The sequence below is a fragment of the Vipera berus genome (genome assembly GCF_964194415.1).
Source record: "Vipera berus genome assembly, chromosome: Z".
Lineage (NCBI taxonomy): Eukaryota > Metazoa > Chordata > Lepidosauria > Squamata > Viperidae > Vipera > Vipera berus.
In genome coordinates, this window is record NC_138205.1 from 55,884,684 (window position 1) to 55,902,031 (window position 17,348).

A 17,348-nucleotide genomic window follows, 5' to 3' on the forward strand; every position below is an offset into this window, starting at 1 on the left:
ATTCTTTTTCTTTTTTCTGCAGTAGCAAGTATCTCTAAGTCCATCATAATATTTATTAAATGTTGCTTAGCTAGACATAAAATATTCAGTGTGTCTCAACATGTGTGTGCATGTGTAAACTTCATTGTATTTATTGCCTGCTGCATTTCAATAAATTATATTTATATCTGAAGAAAATAACTGTTATATTCTTAGATTAAATCATGTTTGAGGTAATTTTATTGTTACATAAAAACAATTGTGGGATTTAACTGAGTGAGAACTAACTTCCTGGTATGTAATACATAACTTATGACCAAGGAGATTTTCAGTCTTCCAAGTCATGGTTGTTCCAAAGGTGCTTTTTCAAGAGGCAACTGGACTTTCTTGTTTTTCTTTGAAGAAACTTAATGGATGAGAAGTGAAATGTCTTCAAAGAAAAACAAGAAAGTCCAGTTGCCTCTTGAAAAAACACCTTTGGGATATATAGCTTTTAGTTCCTATCTGGAATTCTTTCTCAAATACTGCATAATGTGTGTCAGCTTGGGTGAGTTATTAATGGTTTGAATGGTATCATACATGGCAGTACCTGGGAAGGTGGAAGCTTTTCCTAATTTTTTACCTATAGTTTAACATGTATTATTAAGGACCCCATTTTTAATTGAACTTAGGGACAGATGATGAATAATATTAAAATCAGCAACATAGTTTTCTAGAATTGCTTTACTACTGCATCATTATCCTGCCAAATGCCTAGTCTTTTCCTGAACCCTACTTCTTAATTTAGCTGATGCTCACGAAAGAAATGTTCAGATAATAATTTGCTGTTGTTTTGAATGTTAAAAGAGCTCAAATGATACATTTCCCACTGCAATGCATATTGCCGCAGCATTGGAAGTTCATGAAGTGCTGTTACCAGGGCTACAGAAGCTTCAAGATGCCCTTGATGCCAAGTCAAAAGAATTTTCTGTAATCATTAAAATTGGACGTACTCATACACAGGATGCAGTTCCTCTTACCCTTGGCCAGGTACAAATCATTTTACAGTTTTATACAATGAAAAAGTATTAATTGCTTGTGAGGAAATTCTTTAAATACAATATATCTTTGTTAATTATAAAGTAATAGGTGGGTCATTTTAAACATTTGTCACATGAAATAAAATGCTGTGAAAGTTGCAATATTTCTTTTTGTTTTTGCCAAGGAATTCAGTGCTTATGTGCAACAAGTCAAATATAGTATCACAAGAATAAAATCAGTCATGCCAAGAGTCTATGAACTGGCAGCTGGTGGCACTGCAGTTGGCACAGGACTGAATACAAGAATTGGTTTTGCTGAGAAGATTGCATGTAAAATAGCTGCACTTACAAGTAAGAAAAGACATTAAAAGTAATCTTGATGTAACCTTCAACTTGCTAGAATAAAAATGGGGGAAATGGAAAATAAGAAGAAAATGAACCTGCTGTCTTTTTGTTTTCATTCACTGAACTTTGTAAATTGGTTTATTATAGAAGTAGCAAATATTATCAATGTTTATAGCAGCTTAATTGCTAGAAATGTGTCATGGTACATTCTCACTCCAATTCAGGAAGCTAGTTGGCGAAAACTCCACACTCAGGTCTGAAAAGGAAGTTTTCTTCTATAGGAAGCAAATGGTACAAATAATCCTCCTCTTCCTCCTCGCCATTGTCTATCCACTGCAGGATGAAGGCCTCTTCTGCATGTTTCCAGCCAATATAGTCCTTAGCTTTCTTTTGCCATTTAGGCCCACAATACTTGCAAATGTTCTCATCCATTTTGTTTTAGGTCTCTTTATCAAGTGGGATCCATTCTATGACTGCCTTGGTCTACCTGCCATCAGTTCCTCTTGCTATATGACCACCCAACTTCCATTTCAGTTCTTTTATTCTCTTGATGATACTTTTGTTCATTCTCTATTTCATATGCAGGTCTTTTTATCTTCTCTTGTAATGCCGAGCATGTATCTTTCCATGGCTCTTTGTGCCACTGGTAGGTTTTCTATTAATTGTGAGGCTAGTGTCAGAAAGTACAAATAAGCCCCTTTAAACCAAGGAGTATATAAAATCTAATTAAAAACATTGGTAGCTCTACAGGTAGTCTTTGACTTACAGCCACAATTGAAACCAACATTTCTGTTGTTAAGTGAGACATTTGTCCCATTTTACAATCTTTCTTGCCACAGTTATTACATGACTGGCACATTGATGGCAAAATCAAGAATGGACATATGTGTGCTAAGGTACAGTTGGTACAAAAAGAGGCGGGTGGCCGCTGAGCTGGAATGCAGACTGTAGTTCCTGCAGCAGCAACACAGCAAAATGCTCTGTCAGCTGCACCAGGAGATTGACTGGTTGAAGCGGCACAACCAGGGTGCTTGTGGGGGGAAAGCAGGTCTGAGCAGGGGCATGACAGAGAAGCCAAGCAGGCACCACAGCAGTCAGGCAAGCAAGACTTGAGTGGTACCTATTGGCTTTCTCACCATGTCCCCCAGGCCGTGGTAGTACGGGCTAGGCTCGATCAGTCCTCCCAAGAAAGCAGAATTTTTGAAACACATCATTTCAAAAGGAACTTTTATTGGGAGATGTTGACAGCAGGAATAGAAGGCAGGATCTGAAGGCTTCCCGCACAAATCAATAAGTCAAAAGAGTCAGTGGTAACCCCACCCCAACTGTCCATCCAGACGGTTCAAATAGGCCAATCCGCAGATGTGAAAACACTGTGGGAACGAGTGCACCGATTCCAAGGTTGTTAGGTCTCTGTGCCCAGAGATAAGGCAGATGGCTGGAGGCACATTCCATTCTCACCCCAATAGAGAAACATCAAAGAGGTTATAGCTAGGAACAAAGGAAAGGCAATACACATCAGCAACCTCAAGCTTCCCCTTCCCCCCAGGAGAATGGCAGAACCCCAAAAGAACAAGAAACCCCATGCCCATAGAAAGACAGGGTTCTGACATGCTGGCCCACCTGCCGCACTGGCTGTGCATTGTCAGGCATAGGGGCCTGGCCCACTCTTTGTGCCCCCCATTGTCAAGGAGACCGATTGCATGCCCCCCGCCTGTCCATCTACCAGGAATGCATGGGGACTCCCAGGAGGGAAGGGGTCACCTATGTGTGCTCTTCCCCATGGGGTTGCTGAGACTATGGTCATGGCACGGAATTACGATTCCCTTTTCAGCCTGAGTGGGACACGGGCCAGTGGATACCAACCAGACTGGTGTAGATGGCCTGGCAGGAATGGGCAAGCCCTCCTCGTCCTATCCCAAGAAGGGCAAGGGAGCACTAGAGGGTCAGGCTGGGAAGGAGCCATCCTGCTTCCCACCCCTCTTTGCCCCTTTTGCTGCTTCTGCCGCTTCTCCCACCTCCTGACCTGGTGCCTGAGGGTGCTGCCCACCCCACAAGACCACCTGGAGAAGCATTTAAGTGTCCCATGCAGCAAAATGCTGGGGAAGAAGTGTCTGCTGACTTGGCTGGGAAGTGGGACAGGACCGCTGGGGAACTATTGCTGGGGAAGGAGTGCCGACAGAGTGCACTGAACATAAATACTGGCAGTGGTTGGCTGCAGTGGAGGCCTTACAGAGAAGTGGGTGTGGAAATCTGGCTGACACCAATTGTCCCATTCTCTGTCCTATGTTGCCTAGTCACAAGTGATGTGCTGCACAGACAAATCTTCATGGCTGATTCTGTGCATGGGACAATTAGCCACGCATGTGGTGTGTCATTGCTAACTGAGACAGGAGATAAAGGGGGGTGGGGCAGCGGAAGGTGGAGAGGGGGTGGCAGCAGGACCCTCGGCTCTGGGGCACTTATAGGGAAGCAATGCCAGGATCAGGGTCTCCGTGGAGGGGCAGGGGGTGAGGTCAGCAGGCAGAGAAGGGATGGCAGTGCAGGGGGAGGAATCAAGATCCTCAGCCCAGGTCTGTTTGTAGGGAAGTGCTGTGGAATTGGGGACTCCATGGAGGCGCAGGGGTAGTGGTAGTTAGGGAGGGAGCAGCAGAGCAGGGGCTGCAGCAGGGCCCTCAGCCCAGGGGTGCTTGCATGGAAGTGGCACTAGGCTCAGGGCCTAAATGGAGGGGGCAGGGAGCTGCCCCTGTACTGTTGTTCTCTCCCCACCTTCTGACACAGGGACCCCAATTTCAACACGTGGTGGTGGTGTTGCAGGAGGAGGAGGAGGAAGATGGAAGGGGTTGGGCTCTCCATAACTTGCTACAGAGGGGGCAGCAGTGTGGGGCAACAGCAGGACCCTCAGTCCTGTGGTGCAAGAAAGTGGTGCCGGAATTGGGCCTCCATAGAAGTGCAGGGAGTGGCAGCAGAAAGGGAAGGGCAGCAGTGTGGGGTCTGCATTGGGACATTTAGTCAAAGTGCGCATGCAGGGAAACAGTGCTGGGATCAGAGGGGCCATGGAGGGGCAGGGGACAGTGATGGGGTAGTTGGGGAGGGGGCAGGAACCAGGGATGACAGCAGATGTGAACTATCCAACTAGTGAACTCAAAATCAAGGAATCTTCAAGGCTTTGAAGTTCCATAAAAATAAACTTTATTTAATACATATCTCAGAACTGAAGAAGCAAAGCAGCTCTGGTTTTCCGGTGCAAAAATCTGCCTAGTTAACAATAGCTTCTCTTAACCCTCACCTACCGGTTGTTCACATTGCTCAATCATATATCTTTGATTTGTTATGAGAACGCTCGACTTCCCCGTCAGACACCTGCTTAGTGACCTTGGTATTCTTGTAGGCTCTCACAGTCCATGGATGGCCTCTTGGAATCCCGTTTCCTCCCTATGCTTTCTACTCCTCCCCTCTATTTCTATGGCAAATTGAGTAGTGAAAAGTTGGCAGGCATCTTAGCAATTCAACTTTGACAGCAGGGGCACTTGTGGGGAAGTGACGCTGGGATGAGGGCCTACATGGAGGTTGGTGGTATTAGAGGAGGAGTAGGAGGACGAGGGAAGATGTTGCCTTCTCAGTGGCTTGCCACAAAGGGGGCAGCAGTGCAGGGGTGGCATTGGGACCCTCACCCCTAGGTACTTGTTGGCTAAGCGGCCCTTTGGGGCCTACATGGAGGTATAGGGGGCTGTCCTCACATTACTGCCACTCCCTGACTGCTGCCCCTGCTGCCCTCTAGACCTCTGATTCCTGAACCCATGAGCTGTTGGTGACATAGGAGGAGGAAAAGGAAAGGGGTTGCACTCTCCATGACTTTTGGAATGCACAACATGCTGAGAATGCCCATCCTTTGGGAGGCTGACAGTGGACTCCTGGATTGGGTCCTGTTGCCCTTTCTGTGCAAGATATCAACTTCCCTGGATGCAAAATGAGCAGCCCCTGGGCAACCAGGGTCCTCCCCCTCCAAATAACCTTTGCTTTCACATGCTAATGCAAGCAAATTCCTGTGCCTTTTTACTTTCTTGTGGCACCTTTGCTGGGGAGGAACAGTGTGTCAGCAGCAAACAATGCCTCCCCTTCGACCCCAGATTAGTTACCTCAGAGTATCTTCTGCACTTCTGGCCTTACGTTGCATCTCTGCAGGTAAAAAATTGGCTCTTGCTAGCCGTAAGGTTCAATCCCCCCACCCCGTTCCTTCGGGTGGGGCATCTCCAAGTACCCCAGGACCAAGGGTCCCAGTACCATCCCCACTCTGCAAAGGCAAATAAACATTGCAATACCTCACAATATGTCACATGACATGATCAAGTTTGATACCCATGATCTAATACCTCAACTCTAGGAGATGCATTCACTGCCAGTCATCTTCCAGGTGTAATTCAAGGAGCTATCTGCATAACCCATTCTGGTTATCTTCAAGATTACATGCTCTGAAACATCTGCTCATCCTAAAAGATAGAAGGCTGCTGAGGGTCTTCTAAGATGGAAGAAACAGGGCCTGTCTTGTGGAATAATTTGCTCCCTCCCTATCATTTTTAAATAAGTTTTAGTTGACTGTAGAAGAGAGAATTTGAGGATATTAAGTTTGGGTTCACCCATTTCAAATTTGGACTATTTTTCAATATTCTACTTCTCTTATATGCCCTCTTTCAATTTTTTAAAATTGTCATTTTTGTTTATTAAAGAGTTCTTGCTACAATCAGACTGGTTTCATGGGATATCTCCCATTTCTCCCTTTTTTGTAATGATTGTGCTTGGGCCTTAATTATTTCTCAAATTATTTATTAAATCCGCTTAGTCCCTCTCTGGGGGAGATGGGCAGTTCAAAAAATGTGAAAAATAATAAATAGTAATAAACAACAAATACATTGAATTGAACAAATACATTGAAACCTTTAGTATTGCCATTGTTCACTAGCTACTGCATCGCCTGGTATATAATCCTTTCCTTCCTACTGTTTCCTTCGTTATATAGGATTTATTGCCTTTGCTCTTTGTTTTGAGTGTAGTTATATATCTCCTTAGATGTAGTCTAAAATCCTCTAGATGACTTTGGTTACATGTATTTCCAAAGGTGTTCTTCCTACTCTTTTTGAGGTGCAACCCATCTCTTGCTAGAAGTTTTTCTTATAGATAAAGAACACCATGGTCCAGGAATCCAAGGTTTTCTCAACAATATCCCTTGGGCCAGTAGTTTACCTCTAGACTCCTCCATTCCTCAGACCATGACCATCAGCTGGAGGTATAGATGAAAACACTACCTGTGCTCTGAATTCTTTTGTCTGCCTTCCTAGCTTCTTGTAGACTCACTATTTTTTCCATGGAGACAATATTATTTGTTCAAGAATAAAACTGAAGAAAGGGATTGTAGAGAGTAAATTTGATTGAATGGTCAGCTTCCCCATCATGTCATGAATTTGTACACCTGGAAGACAACATACTTTCTTTGATCATTGTCTTGTCTAAGGATCATTGACCATTCCTGTGAGCAGCAAGGCATTCATCATCATGACATGTGGGGTAATTATTGTTTTATTTCCTTGTCACAGTGTCAGTCTGACCTTTCCTTTCTTTTCCTGGAATTCAAGATGAAAATTCACTCTAGAAGTCTATGATTCTTCTAAACAACTGATACCTTATCTTCTGATTCTCTTGTTTCTACCAGTTACTGTTAGTCAGACTTCCTTTTCCAAGACTGCTGTTTTCTGGGGAGAATCTCTTATTCTTTTTAAAAATATCCTTCTGCCTTATTCAGAAGGCACTCTTCATATTTCCTATTATAAGTCTCAAAATGGCAAGCTAAGCATCCTCTCCCTCCACTTTCTCCTCCAGCAACATAAGGAATTTGCACTTGGTTCATGTTATGTTCCTCCCCAACCAGAAACATAAACATGATGCACACTTTGCCTCTCTGTCCATGACTATGAGTCTCTAAGTATTGGTCAGATTCAAACAATTTCTTCCTTTGTATACATCTAACAAGCCCTTTCATAACCAGTAAATCCCTCAACTTCCCTTTGTTATCAAGGGCACTCTTTCTCAAAATCCTGCTCTTTAATATTATTTTTCTTGTGGCTATCGTGAGGAAACCCTGAACTTAATTAACTTCATTCTGATTTTCAAGCAGGACAAAGTAATCTCAAAAATAAATATGGCCTTGGATTTACTATAGTAATTCTGTCATTTGACCCTATTTTATTCTCCAAAGGACAAAAAAAATTTTTTTAGATGTTTGCAGAGTCATCATGTAGACATCCAATTTTGTGTCAATTGCTATATGCATTATATGCCACATCTGCTTATTTGCTTTATTCAGATCCCTGTGGGACGGAGATGCAGTGTCCAATTTGATCTGCCTGGGGAAGGGATAATACAGTTTATCTTATTCCTTCAGCAGCCTGCCAGATTGGAGAAGAATCCCAGTGAACACAGTTTAAAGAAATGCCTCTATCAGCTACAGTTTGTGAAAAAGCATATTTTGGAATAGATGGAAGAGAGAGTCATTGAGTTTGGTGTTTATCTTCCCTGAGAGTCTTTGAGTTGGGTGTTTATCTTCCCTGAGTATTAAAACATTGAAATTTCACTGGGAACCATTTTGGTTAATCATTATGCATTGGTGAAAACCAGAAATTCTGTACTAATCCACGAATTCCTGCTCTGTTTAAACAATCAAAATTAGCTAGGTCTGCTCAGTGCCAGTAACATCCTGTCTTCCTATCAAGTTTTAGATTTTGTTATTCAAGGAATCTTCAAAATCTTCAAGTTCAGTTAATTGTCTACAGACAGTCTTTCAGTAATACTGGCAGCCTTATCTCCTCTAGAAGAAATGGAAATGATTTTCCTTATTTCCGTAGGTAGAATCTTCTTCAAGCTGTCTTCATTCATTTTGTTAAAATGAGAACTCATGGAAAAATATATAATTTCTATTTCTAAATGGTAGCTCTCCTACTAGGAGACACCTAGTAAATTCTGTGCTAATAGTCTGGCAATCTATTTTCCCATTTATTGTTTCCATGAGATATTAGTCTGGTAACTCATAAAAATGGTGATTGTCTAATTTTATTTATGAACGTTCACTCAGACCAAAATAAAATAGCCTACACATATTAATCTTATAGTGTTTGAAGTGTGCATAAGAATAGATAGAAAGCTAATAATATCTTATTTCATTATTTTCTTTAGATTTGCCCTTTGTTACAGCTTCAAACAAATTTGAAGCTCTTGCAGCTCATGATGCCTTGGTTGAACTGAGTGGTGCAATGAATACTGTGGCTTGTAGCCTAATGAAGATAGCTAATGATATTCGTTTTCTTGGATCTGGTCCACGATGTGGTTTAGGGGAACTTATCTTGCCTGAAAATGAACCTGGAAGTAGTATTATGCCAGGTAACCTTGCCAAGATTTGATTATTAACTTTGGGATGATAGATATTGAAAGACTGATGGTATAATGTGTTTATTAATTACAACCTGGCATAGTCTTTTACACACGTTAGCAGTCATATTTTATCAGTAGAGTAAAAAAGGAATAGATTGAAATAGATAAAATGTATTATATTGATCACAAATTTATTAATAAATTTATTTTATTTTATTTTATTATTTTATTTTATTTTAATTTAATTTAATTTTAATTTATTTTAATTTATTTTATTATTTATAACAATTAATTTTCTCCCTGAGTAAACTTTTGTTCGTATTTATTTACTTTATTTTCTAGTTAATATTGTGCTAATTGGTTAAGAATGAGAAATAATATTAATTAGATTTAATAATTCCAAAAGATACACGTTTAAATTTATAGAACTGTAGTAATAGACACAAATTATTATAAAGTAACGTGATGTCATCACATGCTATTTTATCTGAATTTATTCAAGAAAAGATACAACTACCATAGATAACATGGACCTTGTGTGAAGTCTTGGATACCAGATGGCATATCCTCAAATTATTATTAACTTAGTTCTGTACTTTGTTTTCATTAACAATATTTTAATTCAGGAGTGAAGGAAATGGGAAAAAGTGCTTTGCTTGCTTTGCTTCTTTAAGTAAAATGCATAGGAAAAACAAGTAAATGAGAGGGAACAAATTAAATATAAACAACTGAAGAGTACTGGACACATTTCATACTATAATTAGAAAAGAAACAGTGTTCAAAATGATGTTCTAGGTCTATTGAAATATTCAGCTGTTGTAAATAAGACAAACATCATTGAGCCATTAAAGGAAATTGTGTTAATGTGAACCAAGTCCTCTCTCAAGAGCATATTTTTCTTAACTTTTAAAATGCTTTTTTAATTTAAAAGGTCCCTAAAAGTTATTACAAGTTCTACATTATACATCAAATTACATTTAGATCTTTTGGAAAGGGAACTTCACTGAATAATTTTTTGTACCATGTACAAGAGGTAATTATTTTTAAATTTAACTGCTAAACCTTACTTACTAAAGAAAATTACCATTCTATTACTTCTTTGTAGCTTACTTACATTACTATTATGGACTTCCAGGAAAGAAATGGTGAACTAAAGATGGCTCAATTAAAAGAGCAAACAATCTTGGTGGAATGAGAAGCCAGCAGATAGACTGGGTCTTTGTAATTCCTCTCTGGACAAGGAGAGGACTTGAGATCACCCATACTTGCTCCATACAGTTCTTCATCACGAGACTAAGACAGTAGTCTCTGGTCAGTTTATTGCTCTGGGAGAAATTACTTTTCAAATACTTCATTTTATACTGAAGGTCATCATCAATCAATATTAAATAGAATATTAGAGGTTGTCACACATGTTACATCTTACTTCAGTTGCTGCATTTATAATGGCATTAGCAAGCTCAACATCAAGGCCATAATCCTGGTTTATTGCAGCAGGTGCTCATTTTACAATATCAAAAGTTCTTGTTACTTGAACCTAAGATTTTAAAGAAAAATCTTAAGAGAGATGAAATTACACATACAAATATAAAAAACTATCTTATTTGGATGATAGGTTCCAAATACATCCAATACTCTTGTTTTGCTAAATGCATTTTCTATTTCATTTATGGCATGTTTGTGTGATGTTAGTCTGTATAATAGCAATGTCAACATAAATTATCAAAGAATATTCCTATTATATGTGGGGGTTTTTATAAATCAAAATAACCCAGGACTTCTGTGAAGAAAGGGCAAATTGAAGAGCGGAGCTGACAAGCACAGCAAAATAAAGAGATAGTGAGTAGACCAGCTCCTTGTAATTGCTCTCTGGACAAGGAAAATATTTGAGATCATCCACAAAGTGCTCCACACAGTTGATGGAAACAATGGGATAGCCATCTTGTTAAAACACTATTGGTGCTTTTAAAAGAACACTAGGTTTGCATATTTATTTTTCTAATCACTTTGGGAGATTGCTTGTTGACTACTTAGCTATTAAGAATCTTTAGATCAACAAGTTTTATATCATCAGGTGAGTTCCTTCCAATCTTTAATGAAAGAAATTTAAGTTTAAGGACTTAATTTTTTTTAGAATAAGTAGCAAAAGTGTGATTATAACTTTAGTTTTGGAAAGTTACAAACAATTAAGGGAATAGAACAGAATAGAATAGAATAGAATAGAATAGAATAGAATAGAATAGAATAGAATAGAATAACAAATATGTACAAATACAAATACAACAATCTTTATTGGCCAACTGATTGGACACATAAGGAAGTTGTCTTCGGTGCATGCACTATAGAAGCGTCCTGAGAAGAAAAGTTGAAACAGTTTATGTGCAGGATGTGAGGGGTCTGTCAATATTTTCTCAACCCTGTTTTTAGTTCGTGCAGTATACAGATCCTCAATGGAAGGCGGGCTTTTTGCAATTGTTTTTTCTGAAGTTTTAACTATTTGTTGAAGCCTGTACCTGTCCAATTTGGTTGCTATACCAAACCAGACAGTTACTGAGGTACAAATGACAGACTCAATAATTTCTTTGTAGAACTGTATCAGCAGGTCCTTGGGCAATCTGAGCTTTCTGAATTGACATAGGAAGAACATTCTTTGTTGTGCCTTTTTAATGATAGTTGTAATGTTAAGTGACCATTTCAAGTTCTGGGAGATAATAGAAACTGGAAACTTGAGGTCTGTAATGTTAATACTGTGTTGCCTAATATTGTAAGAGGTGGTAGAATATGAGAGCTTCTTCTGAAATCTCCTATCTCTAGAGTTTTAAAAGTGTTCAGTTCCAGATTGTTCCAGCTGCACCACAGAGCCAGTTGCTCTACCTCTTGTCTACATGAAGTCTTGTCCATCATATTGAATGAGACCAATAACTGTTGTATCATCTGCGAACTTCAGTACTTTAACAGAGGGAATCCTTGAGATTCAGTCATTGGTATAGAGAGAGAAGACTAACGGAGAGAGCACAGAGCCCTGGGGTGCTCCTGTGTTAATCAAACAGGTATTCAGTGTAATTTCCCCTAGTTTCACCTGCTTCCTAGTCATTAGAAAGCTTATAAATTTATGAGTGTGGTCAGGCACAGCTAGCTGAGTCAGTTTAGAGAGAAGGATTTCAAGAATGATGGTGTTGAATGCCAAGCTGAAATCTACAAAAGGGATCCTTACATAGTTCTTTGGGGATTCAAGACATTGTAAGATGTATTGTAGTGCCATATTGACAGCATCATCTGCCAATCTATATGCACAGTAGGCAAATTGAAATGGATCTAGCAGCAGATCCATGATGGCTTTCAGCTGGGGCAGCACTAACCCTTCGAAAGTTTTCATAACTACAGATGTCAGAGCAGCCAGTCTGTAGTCATTCAATTCCTTGATGGAGGATTTCTTGGGCACTGGGATGATAGTAGATGGTTTGAAGCAAGAAAGGACATAACATATCTCCAGTGATTTATTAAACATGTGGGTGAAGATGGGGGCCAGTTGATCAGCACATACTTTCAAGTAAGAGGAAGTTACCCTGTCTGGCCCTTATGCTTTTCCAGACTTTTGTCTGTGAAACAGATCTCGCACATCTTTTTCTGTGATCACCAGAAGTGTGTGTGCGGGGCGGGGGCAGAGGGATAGAGTGGGTGTAGGAGATTAGCCTATTGTTGGTGTATCTGAGATGGAGAGAGTAGTGATAGTTGACAGTGCTCTCCTCTCAAGCCTACAGTAGAACACATTCAAGTCATCTGCCAGTTGTCCATTCTCTTCAGCAAGGGAAGGTGTCTGCAGTAACCAGCGATATTTTTTGGGCTTTTCCACACATTTGCTGGTTCATTTGTAGAGAGCTGATTCTTCACCTTTTCAGAATAACTTCTCTTTGCTGCCCTGATCTCCCTTTTTAATATATTCCTGGCCTGATTGTACAGCATTCTGTCTGTACGTTGTAACCTTTTTGTATCTTTTGAGCACACAAGAAACCCAGAGCTATCTTGACTTTACTGCAGCCAATATCTTTTTAGAAAAAGAACCTTTACTTCAACCAAATGGAATCAAGGATTTTTATTTCCTAAGGGATTAGATTGGAGTAGGCCTGACAGTCAGTGAGTTCATCCAAGTCTGCTGAGGCAGCTTCAGAAACATTCCAGTCTGTGCAGTCGAGGCAAACTTGTAGCTTTGACTTTGCCTCCTCAGTCCAAGATTTCACTGTTTTATGATTTTAAGTCTTTGTCTATAAACAAGTACAAGGTGAATCATACAGTGATCACAATGTCCCACAGTTGCTCCTGGTAGAGAGCAATAGTCATCTTTTAATGTAGAGTAGCAGTGGTCTAAAATATTCTTGCCTCTTGTGAGACAGTTGACATGCTGAGTGTATCTTGGCAGCTCTTAGCTTAGGTTAGTGCTGTTAAAAGTCTGTATAAGCTAGAGAGTGATGGATTTTAGAGTTTATGGTTGTTAGCATATGCTTGCTTATGATTGTTTTTCTTTTCTATACCTTGTATTTAGCTCTGGGAAGTCGGGGGGGGGGGAGGGGGGGAGGGGTAGGGAGGGAGGGAGAGGGGAGGGGGAGGGGGGATTGTTAAAGATAAACTGTATGTTAAAACTTTTCAATAAAAAAGTCTCGTAACAACGAGCAGGGAGTCTGGATATCTTTCTTCAACCCACAGGATTTGGACAGTTAAAGTTTTCAATGCCTTGTTTATTCAAGCTTGGGATGGTATGTAGATCCCAATTAGGATGAATGAAGAAAACTCAGGGGGCATATAGAGTATGCAAATAATGAATAGTGTCTCTAAGTTCATATCACAAAATTTCTTTAGTATAGTGACATTTTTACATCATCAGTTGTTAATACCTCCTCCCTTCTTTTTACCGAACATTTCTGCAGTTCTATCTGCTATTTTAATCTGAAATCCTGGGATTTGCAAGCAGCTATCAGTCGAATCATTCAGCCATGTTTCAGTGAAGCAGAGGGCTGCTGAATTAGAAAAATCTGAGTTGTTACTATTTTAAAGGAGCAATTCTTCTATCTTATTTACAAGTAAGTGAAGATTAGTTAAATACATCAAGGAGAGGGGAGATTTTCTTACCCCATGCTTCCTGAGTCTTTGTAAAATGCCTCACCCCTCCTTCTCCTTCTTTTGATTCTCTTCTGCTTCTTCTGCTGAAAGAGATAAGCCATTCCTTCAGTCAGAATTCCCCCCCCCCCCGCATTCAAAAATAAGGGAGGAATAATTCCAGAAAGCTGCTTGTTATTTAAAGTCCATTGTCTGTTACTCAAAATCTCATTTCTTGAGTATGAAAATTCAGAGCCACAGAAAATAATACAAAATATCAGAACTACTAGAGAGTGTTTCATTAAGGCTGCCATCGGTGGTGTCATCTTTAACTTGTGTGATTTTGGAATTAATTACAAGAACACTACCTGTGGGAAAATACTTTTTAATTCAAGTATTTAAATAGATTTGTCAGATTCCTACAGATCAGACATGTCAAACACAAGGCCCGGGGGCCAGATCCAGCCCGCTAAGTGGTTTCATGCGGCCCGCGAAGCCATCCTGGAAACAGTGAGGGAACGGCCCCACTGCCTTGACCCTGGCCCAGAGACCCTCCTTCTGCCAGAGACCCTCAGATCTGTCCCACTCCTGCCCAGGCCCCCATAGGCACCCTTGATGTGAACGATGTAGAACTGGCCACGCCCACCCAGTAGGCCATATGCACTCTAGCCACGCCCACCCAGTAGGCCACGCCCACCCAGGCCATACCCCCCCCCCCGAGGGCAACTGCAATGCTGATGCGGCCCTCAATGAAATTGAGTTTGACACCCCTGCTATAGATCCCTGTCAGGATGCTGCCATCCTGATGGGACGGGGTACCTTTGGAGCTTTCATGTGATGTATTTAGCTTTGCTTTGTTTATTCTGTTCCTGTGTGCTTTGATGTACCTTTCTGGGGAATGTTAGAGGGGAGAGAAGTGCCGAAGGCCATCTGCTTTGCCTCACCAAGAAAGAGATGCCTGGGAACATCTTATTGCAATTTCTGTCCAGAGTTCTCACAACATCTTTGCACCTCTGGATTGGCTCCTATTGACTGGGCAGTTGGGAGGGTTTTTTTTATAACAGGTTTTATTAGTTTTTAAAATTACAACCTATATATTTAGAAAGCATCATGATAACTGGGTAGTCATCAGTTGAGTAACAGTGTTTTCAATACATAGTTTGGGTTACATTATCATAGCATCCTTCTCTATTTCCCTCAACATTCAATACAACATATTTAAACTTAACAAAATTCTAGGAATAGCATAGTCAAAGAAGATTAGTCAATCCAATTTTGATAAGTTATATCTATATCCTGTTATAAAATTTTATCTAATTTTGATGTTAATTATAGTATCCAAGTTTAACCTTTAACATCCCAAATAGTATTCACAACCCAAAGTTCTCTTATTTTATTACACCAAAAATTGTATCATCTAACATACACTCAGTATTTAAATAGCTAGCTTCTACCTAATAAACATTGTTTATTTCATATCCTAATACATCACAAGTTATCAATTGGAGAGTCTATATCAATCTACTTATACTTATACATAACCAAAATTTTAACATCAAACATAGGATCCATAAGCCAAATTTCCATTATATCAATATATAAATTTATGATATTTGAAATAAGCTTAGTAAATACTTAAACACATTTTAATTCTATCTCATAAATATTTTCTATTTCAGATCCTAATAAGTCACTAACAAAATGACCTGCAATAATTCTCTAGGAATTCATATTTTAAATCTAACTCCAGGTTTCTTTTTTTGCCAGTCAGGTTTCCAGACCCAGGGCTTTAAATTGCCAAGTAGGTCTTCATTTGCTTGCATATATATTATTTGCCCCAGAGGAGGCCATCTAACCATCAGCAATATACAAAGGTTGAACCATTTATAGTCATTACATTGTTGCCATGTTAATTCCATTCTCTATTTGCTCTGACATCTCTGTCTGCAGTTCAGTTTGGATTCTTCTTCCATCTGGGTTGATCTGTTTTGAGTAGAAAATCTTATCCAGTTTTATAGTTAGTGATTGGCTGTTCAAGCTTTCTACAGGTTGTCTTTGTTGGTCTTCGGCTTCATCTATATTGGCATCACTTGCATGTAGTGTATGTCTGAAATTGTAGGCTCCTTAGAGAGGGTCAGAAGTTGAGTATTAAGTTTTTCCCTAGTTTGTTGTTGGTCTTTAAGATTGTCTGTCATAGTAGTGGTTCCTTGTACTTTAAAAATTGTAGGTTCTTTGAGTAAGGTTTTGAATATTAGTTTTTTCAGTTTGTTGTTGTTGTTTATATTCCTCTGTCTCAATAGTAATATCTTCCAATTTTGTTATATTCTAAAGTGTAAATTCTTTAGTTGCAGTCTGGGTTTCAATTTGTGACTTAATGTTGGCATGTAGATTATTAAATCTGGAGATAGACATCTCAGTGACTCTGTAAATTGTTTCAAGTATAAGGTTATAGTCAAGCGAGGTTTGTGGCTGATACTTCTCCATTTTGTAATAATTATAAATAGTCCTTTAGTGGAGGCTATTTTTCAAAAAAAAAATCAGTAAGTGTCCACCTCCACAAGTCTAAGCCAAATTCATCTCCAGCTGTTTCAGGTTTTATCTTAATGCCAAGGTCAGTCCAAAATGTAAGCAAGCTTGTTTGCCAGTAGTAACAGACTTGACCAAATCCTTTTCAGGCAGAGTCTTTTTATTTATTTCTTTTTTTGTCCCCTTTTTTAGACTTAATAGGTAGAATAGTCCATTTTTGTAAATATAGGAACTTTGGGCCAAAAGTACAAAGGCAGTAAGTCCAATTAATCAGTATAATTTAGTACAAGGCTTTTTCTTTTCTCTCCCAATGTAGATAAAGGCTGCTATTAAGGAGGGGGGGGAAATCCCTTCCCTCTCTCTTCGCAAGGGGAAGCAAATTCGGAAAGCTTTTGACAGGCAAAGTAGACGATTAGGAATAGAAGGCAATTCTCACCCAGTTTTCAAGTGCTTTGTTGTGCTTTTGGCTTTGGCAGGAAACGGCTAAATGATGGGACATGGGAGTGGCTGATCCTTTCTTCTTCGGTTCGGAAAGTAGCTCCAAACTGATGGGAGGGCCGCTGTCCTACCGCCAACTGGAAAGACCTCTCCCCCGCTCATTGCCCCTCCAGGGCAACTTTTGACCCTTTTACAGGGGCCTCCCGATGAAGAAAGCCAGGCAACGCGAGGATTGATTGCCTCATGCGTCTGGCTGCACCGAAATCCGGAACCAGAAGCTTGGGAGGGGTTTTTAGCAATGGGCTTTAACCTAATGACTTCACGCAGGAACTTCAGATTGTGCCTGCCTTTTCTTGCTTTCACTATCTTTCGATAAAAGTTCCTTTTGAAACAATGCCAGTTTCAAGAGTTTTGCTTTCTTGGGAGAACTAGCTGAGGCAGGACCTTACGTTAGGCAAGATATACAAAGATACCCACTGTGGGTATCCAGCACATGATGTCTAACCCAGGCAGTGAACATGGAGAGGCTGA

The 17,348-nt window shown here is 39.9% G+C and overlaps 1 protein-coding gene and 1 long non-coding RNA gene across 2 annotated transcripts in view; one reads left to right on the plus strand and one right to left on the minus strand.

The window, feature by feature from the left end:
• Positions 1-17,348, plus strand: part of FH (fumarate hydratase) — a 51,397-nt gene that overhangs the window by 16,760 nt on the left and 17,289 nt on the right. The window contains exons 5-7 of the mRNA XM_081344322.1: positions 826-1,008; positions 1,184-1,349; positions 8,568-8,771. Coding sequence (XP_081200448.1) covers positions 826-1,008; positions 1,184-1,349; positions 8,568-8,771 — 553 coding nt within the window. The remainder of the gene's footprint in view (positions 1-825; positions 1,009-1,183; positions 1,350-8,567; positions 8,772-17,348) is intronic.
• On the minus strand, positions 1,362-5,781 carry LOC308677697. The gene is made up of 3 exons (XR_014028549.1): positions 5,717-5,781; positions 5,483-5,637; positions 1,362-2,834 (listed from the first exon to the last, which is right to left on the minus strand). It is a non-coding gene; the product is annotated as an uncharacterized lncRNA (long non-coding RNA).